Genomic DNA, 13,801 nt, shown 5'->3' with positions numbered 1-13,801 from the left:
TCTCCTTTTCTATCTACAGATGGAAGCTTTCTGTTCCTGTTGGAAAATGCTTCAAGATCTCTTGGGCAGAGGAGTGTCAAGGATAGAATTACTAAGGGCAAAGTATACTTAATAAATCTCACAAAATCAGTAATATCAGGGCTTCCAAAGCACTCACACTGTGCCTCAACTCTTATCTGAAGAGCCTGAATTTTCAAGACTCATTACAAATTTAATTTGGTTCCCACTGAATGACCTATACTTTGACTGCTTAAAATGTCCACTGGTGTCTACACAGAAGAGAGCAATGTACACACTTGTAAATTTGAATTGAAACACTTAAATGTCACAAACCATCCAAGTATCAACTACTTTAGTACAAGCTACATTTCACAAGCTTATTTGTGCCTAACTTGATTTTGAGATTTAACAACATGTACTCTGTTAAATATGACAGCTGCTGGACAGTGATAAAACAGCCTTGGGCGGATTTTTTTCTCTGAAAAAGAAGCTGACAGGTGTATTAGTGTGCTACAGTGTGGAAATAGGAAACCACACACAACTGCTAACTAAATGAAGTGTTACAAATTGAGTCAAGGTTTTGAAATCTAACCTCAAACCTCCTGCTCTGAGGAAGTTTTCACAGAAAGACTTGGCACAGTTTCTTGCCATTTCATCATCTGCAGTTGGCATCAGCTTGGAGCTCAGCACCTACAATAAACAAATAAATAAGCAGATGTAAACTACCACCGCTCTTAGTGTTCTTTACCTGTAAAGTTTGAAAGTGTAACAGAAAAAAAAATCCACTACAAATGAAGCAATTAATAAGACACAAAACTGCAGTCAGTAAGAGAAATCTCATATATTCAATAAATCTCAAATATTTAGGACAACCACGGCAACTACAGATGTTTCTTCTGAATCAGAGCATTCTATTCTCACTGCAGTTTACATGTTAAGGGAACAGATGAAGTACATGGAATGTCATCTTCTGCTTCACTTGGTGCTTCTTAGGAGCCCAAATTCTTCTTGGTTCTGGATTTTCAGTTTACAGTACCCCATAAAATACCCTAAAGATTGCTTACTTACTGATTCACACCTTCTGAAATATAATTGTATATTATATTTCAGAATACACCATTATTATTCTGGTGTTTCTTTGTAAAACATGGCTCAGGTAATTCTAGAGGCCTTATGACCATCACTACTCTATCATCCCTCCTGTTTTAAATCAGCACTAAATTTCAGAGTGCAAATACACTCAGAAACATGGCCAGAAGGAAGTCTGTGGTCTCTGTGGGTCAGCTCTCATTTTTGTTCATAATCTGTTTCACTTCACATTAAAAAAACCCCAACACCTAAACAAACCAAGCCACCAAAAAACCCCCCACAGAAACCCCAAAACCATCAACCAAACAAACCCTGGGCCCTCCCAAAATCCCAGAAAACCCCACAGATATTATTAATTTTTTTGAAAAGTCTCCTTGGCATGTACAGCCAACCATGCTGCTAACAAAGTACATCTCTTCCAGGTTCACAGATCAGAAGAATGTTTTACAGAGTTCCAGGCATGAAATCTTATCACACCCTGGACATCTGCAACATTCAATTTTCATCTCTTTCATATGTTCTGCAAATTTCCTGTGCACATTTTTTTCAGAATGCAGTTCAGACTGGTTCCCATATTTTCACCAGATCACCAGCTGAGGGGATAAAAAAGCACATATTCCTTTTCCTGAGAAAAACCATCTTCCAATTGGCTTGACTGGCATCGAGGAACAAGTCCACTCATAAAATCTCCACATCTAATCCAATTTATTACTTCTCATCCCTTGCCAGAAAAGCAAGGAATTTATTACTTGCTTTTATTATTTTCTCTGGCCCAGAAGCAGCAGATAACTGTCCCATCCTACTGCTATATAACCTGTCAGCTCAACAAGGCACCCTAAACCATTTGCTTTGAGTTGTAGAACTTGTCAACATATTCCAAAGACATAATCAAGTATCTTTCACTCCAGTACAGAAAAGGGGGAATCCTAAGGCAGGAGTGTGATGACAGTGTAGGAAGATGAAGAGCTAATATTAGACTGTGGAAACCTAAAGGGAAGCAACCACAAGAAGATTCCTACAGTAATCTTGGCACACACCATGAAGGAAACAGAATAATTTTGTCTTATGTTCTGGAAGCAGCTGGCAATTGGTCCTCCAACCTCAAGTTGTTCAAATCACATTTGTCATGGGTTCTTATAAACAGTGGGACCTGCAAGTAGAACTAAACACTGTCCAGCTTTTAGTGTGCAGGTTGCTGTGTCCTACCAGCAACATCAGCTGAACTCCTGCAATTCTCAAAATCGATTCTCTGAACTCTAGGAAAGAATCTTTACAGGGACCTACCCAGGATTTTGGCTAAAGAATGTAGGAGAATGCTTAGGGGTAAAAGATTTCTATGTATTCCACTCTACCTGTGCAGCCAAAACAGGCCAGAGGCCTCTTGCCAAAAGCCCTGTGTGTTTGGATAGTGAAAATTCTTCCCAGCTGAATGCTTTGTAAAAACACTGCTCCTTAGCCATAAAATGGGAGACTTACACAGCACAGAAGTTTCTGACAAATTTAATCAAGCAAAACCAATCCAACTTATAATAGCTCCCCTTAATTTTTAAGGGCCAACTTTTTTAATATATATTTTTTATATATGTACACCCTAAAAATTGCATATTCAGAGATCTAGAGATTCAAGCAAGAATTTTATCTAAACAATAAGAATTTGATGTTTTCTTGCTTCTCTCCACTTCTTCCACCTTGTAAATCACACAAAGAAGGGCCTGGTTTCTCAGTGAAGTCTCTGAAAGGGAACTTTCTGTCCCTTTCATTCTGTGTAAAATTTACCACATGTATAAAAGCAGACTGTGTCACAATATTTGCATTTTTCATAATACCCCATCACAGTGAACTCCTGCTCAAAACACCTAGAAATACTTAACTCTTACTGCTCAGAAACACAGGAAGAAGCAAATTTGTCTTCTTACCTCTAAATTGTAGAGCACTCTGAAGGTGGACATGCCTGGAGCAAAAGATCTGAAAAGACTTTCTAGTATTGAACTGGCACTGGGCTGATGTTGGTGTTTTGAAGACAAGGATGGGGATTTTGAGGACTGAGAACTGGATTCTGAAAGCAGTGTTTTCTAGGAGGAAAAAGCCACAGAAGAAATATTTTGAGACCCCTCTGTTTTGCTGTAATTGGGAATCCATTTCCTACAACCTCTGTAATAACCCTCCCACTTCTGGCTGCTTGGAAGTAAGTCAATAATAAACACTGACTTAACATGAACATTATTTTGCTGTAGTTTCAAACCCTCTGAGTACAATAATCTGACAGGGAATTTAAGGAACCTGGTAGTAAAATCCTCTTTGTGTAGCTGACCGTCATCAATTATTAAATCCATACCTTCCTTCCCAGGGAGTCAAGCTGATCAAGAGCCTCCTGAATAGCTGGGTCAGTGGGAATCAGGAGCAGAAGTTTCCTCACCCGCAGCGTTATCCTGAAAAGAAATCCCAAGTTACATGAACAAAACAAGGGCTCAGCCACACTGGCCTGGTGGATGCTTGCAGACAGTGGAATATTCAAACTGGGCACTGGGAGCAATTCTTTAATATTTAGTAACCATTTAATCTGCTTACCTTGGCTCCTCCAGGTTGGCAAGCTGGTAAAGCATATCAAACACATTGCACACGAGAGCCATGACCACTCCAGGCAGGGATTTCTCCTGAGAATTGAGCAGAAATACAAAGGTCTTTTTCTCACTTCTCTGTTACATGTAAATTTAACAAAGCTCTTTACTGAAGCAAATGGCCTAGATGCCAACATGACCCACAGAAATCCCAGCTGCTTTCTAGGCTGATACAACATTTACATCATTCCATTCCACTTTTAACAATCATTTTTTGAAGTCAGCTGTCATGAAAAGCAAAATACAAAGCAGACCAGGCATGATCTGAACATGTCAGTTGATGCTTCTTAGCTTACTTTCCTACTGCAGCTTTTTAGTAGTGAAAATGTGGAAATCTCTACCCTCAGCAAATACACAGTCTCAAAATTAAACCAGATGGGTTTTATTTGTTTGAAAGTCCCTGCAGAGATGAATGAACACCAAGCAGGCTACCATAGGTGACAGAGTACAGATGATAAAATCCAACCTGCATGCACAAGGCAGTTGTGTATTTAGATAATTTGTTTCAATTGCAGTTTGAAAGCAAAACCAGATTACTAAAGACTGGAAGATGTTACTGGAGCTCCTACTCTCTCCCTTATCTATCCCTGCCACAGAGAAAATCTGAGGGAAGGCTTCAGGTCTATTCTGCTGTACCTGTTCCATTGCATAGGATGAACTAAACACACTGCTGCTGTTGCTGGAGCTGGTTGAGGAATCTGCAGAGCTCCCTGATGGAGTACCACTTCCTGATGTTTTTACTGTAAGGATTTGTTCATCAGAGAAGCCCAGCTGGTGGAGTAGTTTCTGATCTTTGTTTACTGTTAGCTGCAAGAAAATATTTATTGTTTAGTTCTGGAAAAGACTCAGTTGCATAAAGAATGGGATTTATTTGCAGTTAACATACCAGGCTGTCATTGGCAAATATCTGTATATTTTCCACAGGTGAATTCAACATCTTTGCTATCTTCCACCTGACACTTCCTACAGTTTCATTGCTATGAGCCTGTGAAATTAAACAACACTGGTTCAGTAAGTCTGCTCGAGCAGTAAATGCCAAGAAAAATTAAAATCTTCTGAAAGAGTCTTCCTGCATAGGGTGGTAAAAGTATTGTTGGTAAGAGTGTCAGGATAGGACAGCACAGAAAAGCTCCAACACCCACAGGGAGCAAGAAACTTATTTTTCCCATTCTGGAATTTAATGATAGAAATACATTTGGTCCACAAACACTTCCATATACATATTTTTAACATTTTCAAGAAGAGTTTTCAAGCTGACTGGAATCTTTATAACCATCTTACTCTATTCAGTCCAGCCATAAAACCACCAAGAGTGGCTACGTAACCAACAGCCCACGGCACACACAAGCTGGGCACACCTACCTCTATTGTGAAAGTATCTTTGGTAGACTCATATGTAACATTAAGGGTTAAAAGATGTCCATGGAAAGAGGCACCATGAGGTAGAATAGTTCTGGGAACAGAGTAGAGGTCCTACAGGAAGAGAAGGATGACAGTAACATCACTCTTGAAAAATAAAGACATTTCTGTGATGGTGGGTAACTGGGATTGCATGTTTAAATAATTTTTACTGGTTTTTAATAAAATTGGAAGTCATGTTCTTAGCTTTGCCTAGTAGGAAATGAAACATCTTACCTCTATTGTTATCACATAACGCTCTGCCAACAGCAGCAGTCTCTCAATTATGACAAGTTTAGTTGACCTAAAGATAAACATTGAAAACAAGAGTAACTTGTCTCACAGATTCATTTCCAACGCCCACGGGTAACTGCCATGAATTGTCTGGTTTTGAAGGCACCACCCTAAACTTGGAGTTAATTCAGCAGAAATGAACTAGGAAAAGAGGCTCATGTTGTACTGCTTGAGATGTTGCCAGCTTCAGAGGAAGATTCAAGTTTCTAAAGGTCCCACCCTATGCTCCTATATTGAAGTTACACATATTCAGGTATGACTAAATTAAGCTTGAGGTTGAAAAAACAACCTTTTCTCTCCTAACTGAAGAAGAACCATACCCATTGCCTCAGAAATATTACATGATTAATAGGCTGGTAATAACCTGTGGGGTTTTTTGTTTTGTTGGTTGGTTTTGATTTTGGGGGGCTGGAGGCAAGGTGGTTTTTTTGGTTTTTACCCATTGTTTTGGGGTTTTAAAATGTCTATTTGGCTTTGGTTTTCTTTGTTTCCTTGTTGTTTTGTTTTTAAACACAGTTTTTTCAAAAATCTCTGGAACTATTGCAATTGGAATATTCAGTTGAGGAACCACCAGAATTCACCACTACCAATTACTGAGAATTTTAATCAGCACTCAAAATCTTGTGGGAAGCAGCTGGGAGCAAATATCAACTGTCTTCTTTATTCCTTGAGAAGCTGGCCTACCTGTAAGGAGACTGAACTGATGTTGCCACTGTAGGCATGGCAGTTGCTGTGAGCATTTTTGTAGCTCTGGTGACAGCGTGTGTTAATGTTGGACCACCGAGTGCAGAGCTGGCTGCCTGCAACACAGAGCAGAGCAAGAGACAGTCAGCATGGCCTGGAAAGCTCAGAGGACAAAAAATATTTGTGGAAAGAATATTTTTCTTTAAATGGAACTATCATAGACAAGTATTCTTATTCTAAGAAACAGAAATAAAAAGATGTAGGCATGAGAATCATTAAAATTTGTCCTTTACCTCTAATCGTGTGTAGCAATCAGCAATGAATTTCTTGTGCAGTGAAACTGAATCCTAAAGATAAAATGTACAAATTAATTAGAACTTACACCAAAATCATGGGAGCTACTCATAAACTGACAGAACCCAACAAATCACACAGCTGAACATGCAGAGTATCAGGACTTTATGAATGTCAAAGGACATTTATGTACATATGCCTACCTTTTTCAATCTGGGAGTTAGATTAATATAGCTGTAATTTATTATCAGTTGAATAGCTTCATTGGCAATTTCTTCATCTGGTGACTCCATTGCAATCTTCCAAATGAAATCCATTCCTATTAATTCCAGTTTTTCTACACTCTACACAAGGAAGAACAACAGTAAAATGTGACTGGATTTCTTACACAAGAACCACAGGGACAAAAGTGTTGGAAAAGCACCTTTTGATTAAAACTTAAATTTTCTTTTCCAACATGCTGCCAAACTTTGGCACTGTGCAAAGTTAAACCAACTGCTGCACATTTGTGTATTTACACAAGAAAAAAAAATTGTTTACTGATGGATAAACAAGTTTCAAAGAACAATCTCAGTCAAGCCAACTGAAAAATTAAAAAATTTAAAAGCATGGAAAAATTTAATCTAGAATGGAATTAGTTTCAAAAAAGTCAACATGGTAACTAACCACACAATAAACCATCACAAAACCTGCTATGATACTTGGCAAAAAATTCTGCATTTGAAGTTCTCTGTGATAAAGATCTAAAATGCCTACAGAAAACTACTTAACATATAACCATTAATTTAACAAAACCACTGAAGGCTCAGAGTAAAAAATTATAGTAGGTTAGAATTTAAATATGATAAGTCTAACTCCCATGCAAAGAAGAAAAATAAAAAATAATTTAAAAAAAGACTTTCACTGCTAGGGAGAAGAAAAAAATTGCACACTAGAATCCATGATTATTTTCAAAAAATAGTTCAGTCCTTCCTAATACAAAATTTTACAAGCTACAAACCAGCTTCCAATTGCTGAATTTGAACTGTTGAAATTATCAAAATTTTAGCTTCACAATTTAACAATGTCAATGCTACAAGGACATTCTGGTCTTTAATAGAAACATGACCAGGTCAAACAGCTGCTACCCAATCCTTGTCTCACCTCTCTGTCCCTAAGGGGACACAGGTAGGACACAGGAACAAACTTGCCAGAACACACTCACCAGCTGAGTTCCTTGCCTCTTCAGCCGATGGTCACACAGGTTCACATTTTCAAAGAAAGTCTTAAATAAACTAAAACCTGAAAATGAAAAAAGAAGCAGATTTTTTTATGCTGGTCAGGCTTAGTTTCTTTGTTTAAAAAGTTATCAAACACAGGAGATGAACTTTTCCATCTAAAAGCTCAAAATGATAGATCCCTTTATTGCACTGATTTGTAGAACTGGTGAGATGTTTGATTTGAAGGCTTAGGAAGCTAATTTCTGATATATATTTCAACTCCAAATCTGTTCACCAAATCCATTTTCTTACCATTCATAGTAATTTCATATGATTCCAGTTTAAGGATTTTCTCTTTGAAGAGCTGTTGCTGCACATCACTCTCCAGATCATGCTGCCCTTTTGTAAACCACTCAAAGCACATCTGAGAATGAAAGGCAGACATAATTTTTACCCCATTGTCACATCAAATATTTTAGTTTTATACAGCAAACTATGTCAGATACCACAGTAACTCATCTTGCAGAAGTTTTATCTACAGCAAGAGGGTCAAAATCTCATCTCCTGGTAACCTCACATGTTATAGAGGCTGCACTGCAGCATTAGGGTACCTCACAGTCATCTTTCACCTAAATAATTAATGTATCCTTGTGTCTGCACCAACCTCCAAGTGCCCCTTTTCAAACCATCATCAACTAATCTCCCAGCCAATGTCCCTCTTCCAGTCGAATTTTGTCAATTGTTAACAAAAAATGTTAAATGTTTGTCAATGTTGAAAGAGCATCCTGGCCATAAGGGAACTCCTAACAGTGGCTGTTGTATCTTACACAAAGCATAAAATGCATGACTAGTATGTGTTTGCTACTCACACTCCACATGTCTCAACAAACACACATGCTGCTCATGATCCATTAAAATTCCTTCTGCAACCACAGAAACCAACTTTTCAAGTTTTTCTTACCTCTCGGTCCAACTCACAAACATCCTGGCCAGTTACAAGGCATTCCCAGATCTCCCTGGCACGATTCCAGCCCAAATAAAGGGTGGCTTCTTGCAGAAAAAATGCCAAAAATTTTAGATGCGCCTCCAAATACTGAGAAAGAGGAAACAAAAACTCAAGCTTAAGACTTTTCTTTCTGAAACAAGTACTCTGAACATTCAATTTTTTTTTGTAAATTTAGTTGTCAAACAACAGTACACTTTGAAAAGCCTAGAAACAGAAACTGTTTGTGAGATTGATTTCTATTTTAAACATACTTTGTGGCTACCTTTCTAAAAACAAACACTGAAGTCTCCTTGGACTTGCTCTTACTTTGCTGGTGGTGATATTTGACACTAAGTCAAAACTAGCGTGGAAAAAATAATTATCAAAGGATGAGCAGCAAACTGCCATTTGTGTGTGTGGCTTCTATGTGCTAATTAGCAAATCTGTTGCAGGTATTAAGAGCTTCACAACACACTCAAGGGTATCACCTCCACCAGCAACTGAAGCTGGTGAAGAAGGTGGAAGCTGCACAGGCTTGGCAACAACAGATCCTAGGATGGGGAGATCGACTTTTCACCAGAAATTTTGCTAAGGAATTTTGTAATTTTGTGTAATGTTTACACAGCTATAGTCTATATAATAACAAAGGTACAATAAGCCTTCGTATATAAGTAGTAGAACCATAAATAATTATTCAGCAGTGATTTCCAAAAATGAGACAAGAAGATAAAGAAATCCGGTACCTCCCGGTAAGTGTATCGGCCATCCACCAGTGTTGCTCCCACCAGCCCTCCTGGGCCTGCCACAGATGCAGCCAAACGGTGACAGGATATCAAGCTTCCTGTCACCAACTTCACTATTTCAAAGTTTTTCTTTAAATCTTGGATAATGCTCTTGGCAATAAAATAAAAGAGAGAAAAGATGGTTTTAAAACGATAGTTAAACTGGGATGTGCATACAGCAATCTTCTCTTCTAGAGACACACATCTCTTACCAGAAGGAGTCATGTACCCCGACTCAGAGTCAGCTGTTCCCCTTCCAAGCACCCAACCCCCTGATGTTGGTGTTTTCAGCTTGTGCTGAAACACAAGTGCTGCAGATTGCAAAGTCCCACACCTCCACACAGCCACTCTACAGCACACATGATTGCTGGTAGTTTTGTCTGTTTTCCAAGAGTCAATGTCAATTCAATTACAAAGCAGTTGGTCTAAACATTAGCCATTGTTCATTTCTTAACACAAACATGCCTGTTAATTATTCTACAAAAAGCTGAGAATAAAACAAATTAGTCCTGACACAGCAAACAGATTTATACATACACACACATGCACTCACAAAGGGACAGCACAGCACCTCTACTCCAACAGCTTGTTTATGCTAAATCACTGAACTACTTTTAAAATTGTTTAATAGCTAATTTTTTTTTTTCTAAATTCAGACTTCCATGTTTGGCTAAGCTACACAGACACAACAAAAAAGTTTCAACAATTCTTCCAGCATATAGCCTTACCTTGTCTTGTTTTTGGTAAGTTTGCTTAATAAAGGAGCGCGTGATTTCGTGGAGCTGACGCAGGGCTGGCACCACCCACACAAACTGAGGATTATTGTGCTGGGACGACTGGCAGCAGGAAAGGTAAAAACAATTACACATGTGGTAGGTGCTCAACAACAGGTTCACCTTCCTCTCAGACTTCTGGAAGCCTACTGATATCTGTTAAGGCTGCTGTTTCAAAAGAACAGCTACCACCTCTGCTGGCTTCAGGTACTTGTTCCTGCTCTCTTTTCAAACACACTCAACGTGCCCTTCTTCACTTTCTACAACAAGTCCCTTGATACACACATATGCCATTTTGCTATCCCTATTATTAAGCCCAAAGTGTCAGCTCCTTGCTAGAGAACATGCAAATTAAGTAGCCAAAAAGAGCTCAGTTGCACCAGGGAGAGATGATAACCACCACCTTCCTCAATTATGGGAAATGAAACAGGTCTAAAAGGGCACAAAAGGGCAAATCCAGTCAAATGGATTTGTTACTTACTGCTAAAGGAAGAGCAAGAGAAGAAAGCATTTCAAATACTACTGAGGCTTAAGAGACAAGAAATTTCTGATTGGTGCTGCAAGCAGCTCCCTGATAGGAAGCAAAGGATACTTAAGCTGCATTTTGAAAGAGATCCTACAAAGAATAACCCTCCTACCTCATTTTTAGAACTGCTCATCACTTTTCTGGGAGGCTTCATTTTCTGTAAAGTTTGACCACACAGACCAGTACTGAGGTTGCTTGTTCAGAGAAGTGATGTCTGGTTTAAAAACTGACAACACCCAAATACCACCTACACACTCAGAGAGGCTGAAGGAACCTGACCATAACAGAGCTCTCCACTCAAGACTCCCTCACAAATTGGAGAAAGCTGCCTTGACATTACATTCCCTCCCAGTTTATGTCTTCATTTCCCTAATGAAGGGAAATAAGAACCCCATGTATTTTAAAGTCTGCTGTATATTTACCCCAATCCCTTCTAGCTTACATGTTTCCCACTGCAGCACCTATGTAAAAGCCCCTGCCAGAATATAATTAAAAGGAATGAGATTAGGAAAGCATAAGAGAAGATAAAAAAAAAAAAAAAAACCTACAACTTTCACAGATATTGAGAACCGAAGATTTAAAATTCATATTTATGAACACACATAGAAGTGTGGTCAATTTCAAGAACCAACATACTGTACCTCCTAAACATATTAAATCCTCTACAGATGTTGCAACACAGACAAAACCTAATTTATCATGAAAGAAATGAACAAAAAAAATACAAGCCTTTTTCTCTATTTACAGCATACTTCAGGCTGAAAAAAGAAGACAGGAGCATTCCTGCACGCCTGAGGAAAAACTGCCTGCTATGTGAACAGTGCAGGAGAGAATATATGCAGTCTTTTAAGCCATGCACATCTCTGCTGCTGCCAGGAAACAGTACAGGCAGCTTTGGGAATGGCTTCTTTATGTTACAGAAAAGAGTTAAGTATTTTACTAAAATACAAAACGACTACAATTGAAGTATTGATTTGTATTTTGAGACTTCACGGTCATGCCAGAACACATGCTTTACTCAAAATAAACTAATCTAGGCTTTCACATGAAAGGGACAGTTAAAATACTGACATACCTTTACAGTGGTTCCATTTGCAAATTCTAACCTTGGGCCCATCCTGGTAGTTTCCCATAAACTGATCACTCCTTGTGCTGAAAATTTGCTTAAAACAAAGGCAAGAGACTTACTATGAGTCTCATGATCAACAAAGTGGCTCACACAAAGCCTACCCCTCTCGAGGACTCCCCAAGGTAAGAACTTACAGATGGGACACAATTTGTGCATCGTGAAAGAAAAGGGCAACATCAAGGCTAGATAAGATTTCAATTTGGAAAAGATAAAATAATAAACCAACCCTCTTGATATCCTCTATGCATTTGATGATGTAGCTCCTTTTGATTGCCTCTTTCACTGCATAAGCATCACTGAGGATTGTCAGGTGTTCCTCCAAGGCCTGCTGGATAAGACTACATGGTAACGTTGGAAGATGAGCCAGCTCCCAAAGTACCTCCAGAACCTGCAGGAAGAAGGGCAAGGATAGTCAGGACCTAGGAAATACAGAGGCTACTCTACATTTAACAAACCAAAAATCCAAAGGAAAACCATCCCCTTGCCTTGCCAGTGGTTGTTTCCACTCGTGCTTCTCGGCCAATGCGCCCAATGAGGCTCAGCAGCTTCTGCCTCACTCGGTCACTCTCTGTCTCCCAGCTCTGGGCAGCAAAGAAATCAATGTTAGAGCATCTTACCAGGCTGTTCCATCTCAAGTGTACACAAAAATATAACCCATAATTGCTTTACTGCAGGAAAATCAAAATACAAACAAATATGTTTCCACTCTAAGTGTTTCCTTATTTCTGTTGCTGGGAGTTACAGCACTAATTTGCTCAACTCTTTTTCAAATACACTTAGGGATTAAATATCATAATAAAATCTCACTTTAAGTCCCTTAGGACTGGTACCCAATGTACTTAAAATCCAAGCCAATTAGCAATACAGTAGCAGATTAGGCTCCTGGGTTAACATAAAACTTAAGTGTTTTTTAACAGCAAATTTTACATTTATATAGAAAATATAAATGTATTCAAGGTATTTGCCTTTCAGTAGGCTGGATGCACAAGTACAGCTCATCAATTCTCTTCCTAAGGAATGTAAATTCCTGTGAAAACTTACCTTTTGGATTAGAACAAATAAATGATTGAGCTGGTCAGAGCTAAACTTCACAGCAGCTGCAGCAATAATGGTGTGTATGTTCTCAATCACAGTGGAGGATTGTCCCGACTGAAAAGGAGGAAAGCACAAGAAGGTAGGTCTTCAACCCAAACAAGCCAGAGAAAAACCTGCGTGTAAGCATTATCCCACTATTCACAGCAATGAGTGAGAATAGCAGCTTTTGACATGGTAGAACCACAAGTTCAGAGTAAACTGTCTGTGCTCCTCATTTCCCTGGCTGAGAAGTCTTTGGAAGTAATTCCAAAGCAGGAAACTACAAGTCTGTCATCATTACAGCAGCTTCAAGCTGCTGCAGTGGCAGCAGTACAAACATCACCTTTGCTATTGCTTGGTGAGGTTCACGTGTGAGGTGTTGAATCTTTGAAACTCTTCCAGGCTTTACTCAAAAATGAGCAACACAAAATCTCTTCCCACACAGATGGGAGCACCATGGTAACAACATCCAGAGAGGGGGAGGAAGTATTGCTTTTTATTAAAGAATAAAAGTGAGGGAGCTAGAATCACATTTCAACTTTGCTAAGCATTAAAGACTTGCTACCAGGCCACACAAACTGCAGAGCTGAGAGTGTTCAATGAATTTAGTCTAAAATATCAACATTTTCACAGAGAAGAAAACCATTTCCTGCAGTGGAAGATCAGTTTCTTGTCAAAGTTTCCATGTGTCACTTACTGAACACTCAAATCACCCTTCCCACACAGAATTAAATTGAATATCCTTAAAGTGACGGCCAAAAGATGACTTGTCAGTCAATTATATGTCTGTACAGGGAGGTAAATGGGAATGGAACTCACTCTCTTTAAAGTCACACTCTGACTTTAAATCCATACTTCCAGCCACAAACATTAATATCTTAGTTTGGTCTAGACAAATATTCCTGTCACTCCTGTTTCAGGCTGACAACCTCTTATGCCAAGTCAAATACTTTTGC

At 38.9% G+C, this 13,801-nt stretch overlaps 1 protein-coding gene across 5 annotated transcripts in view; it reads right to left on the bottom strand.

Annotated features, from left to right (window-relative positions):
- USP24 (ubiquitin specific peptidase 24) overlaps nucleotides 1–13,801 on the bottom strand; it is a 61,450-nt gene that overhangs the window by 24,797 nt on the left and 22,852 nt on the right. For 4 of the 5 annotated variants that reach the window (XR_007778049.1, XR_007778050.1, XM_050977293.1 and 1 more), the window contains exons 13-32: nucleotides 12,813–12,920; nucleotides 12,257–12,352; nucleotides 11,998–12,159; nucleotides 10,755–10,799; nucleotides 10,072–10,179; nucleotides 9,305–9,454; nucleotides 8,538–8,669; nucleotides 7,889–8,000; nucleotides 7,582–7,658; nucleotides 6,581–6,721; nucleotides 6,377–6,430; nucleotides 6,084–6,199; nucleotides 5,343–5,409; nucleotides 5,070–5,180; nucleotides 4,594–4,692; nucleotides 4,344–4,514; nucleotides 3,658–3,743; nucleotides 3,425–3,518; nucleotides 3,006–3,161; nucleotides 593–690 (exon numbers count right to left, since the gene is read on the bottom strand). Coding sequence is in view for 3 of the 5 variants with exons in the window: in XM_050977293.1 (XP_050833250.1) it covers nucleotides 593–690; nucleotides 3,006–3,161; nucleotides 3,425–3,518; nucleotides 3,658–3,743; nucleotides 4,344–4,514; nucleotides 4,594–4,692; nucleotides 5,070–5,180; nucleotides 5,343–5,409; nucleotides 6,084–6,199; nucleotides 6,377–6,430; nucleotides 6,581–6,721; nucleotides 7,582–7,658; nucleotides 7,889–8,000; nucleotides 8,538–8,669; nucleotides 9,305–9,454; nucleotides 10,072–10,179; nucleotides 10,755–10,799; nucleotides 11,998–12,159; nucleotides 12,257–12,352; nucleotides 12,813–12,920 (2,183 nt within the window). In the remaining 2 variants the exon portion in view is untranslated. The remainder of the gene's footprint in view (nucleotides 1–592; nucleotides 691–3,005; nucleotides 3,162–3,424; nucleotides 3,519–3,657; nucleotides 3,744–4,343; nucleotides 4,515–4,593; nucleotides 4,693–5,069; nucleotides 5,181–5,342; nucleotides 5,410–6,083; nucleotides 6,200–6,376; nucleotides 6,431–6,580; nucleotides 6,722–7,581; nucleotides 7,659–7,888; nucleotides 8,001–8,537; nucleotides 8,670–9,304; nucleotides 9,455–10,071; nucleotides 10,180–10,754; nucleotides 10,800–11,997; nucleotides 12,160–12,256; nucleotides 12,353–12,812; nucleotides 12,921–13,801) is intronic. The other variant, XM_050977295.1, reaches the window with a different exon arrangement.

Source organism: Serinus canaria, chromosome 8, assembly GCF_022539315.1.
Source record: "Serinus canaria isolate serCan28SL12 chromosome 8, serCan2020, whole genome shotgun sequence".
Lineage (NCBI taxonomy): Eukaryota > Metazoa > Chordata > Aves > Passeriformes > Fringillidae > Serinus > Serinus canaria.
The sequence above is the reverse complement of the archived record's forward strand: the minus strand, read 5'-3'. Positions and strand labels throughout refer to the sequence as shown.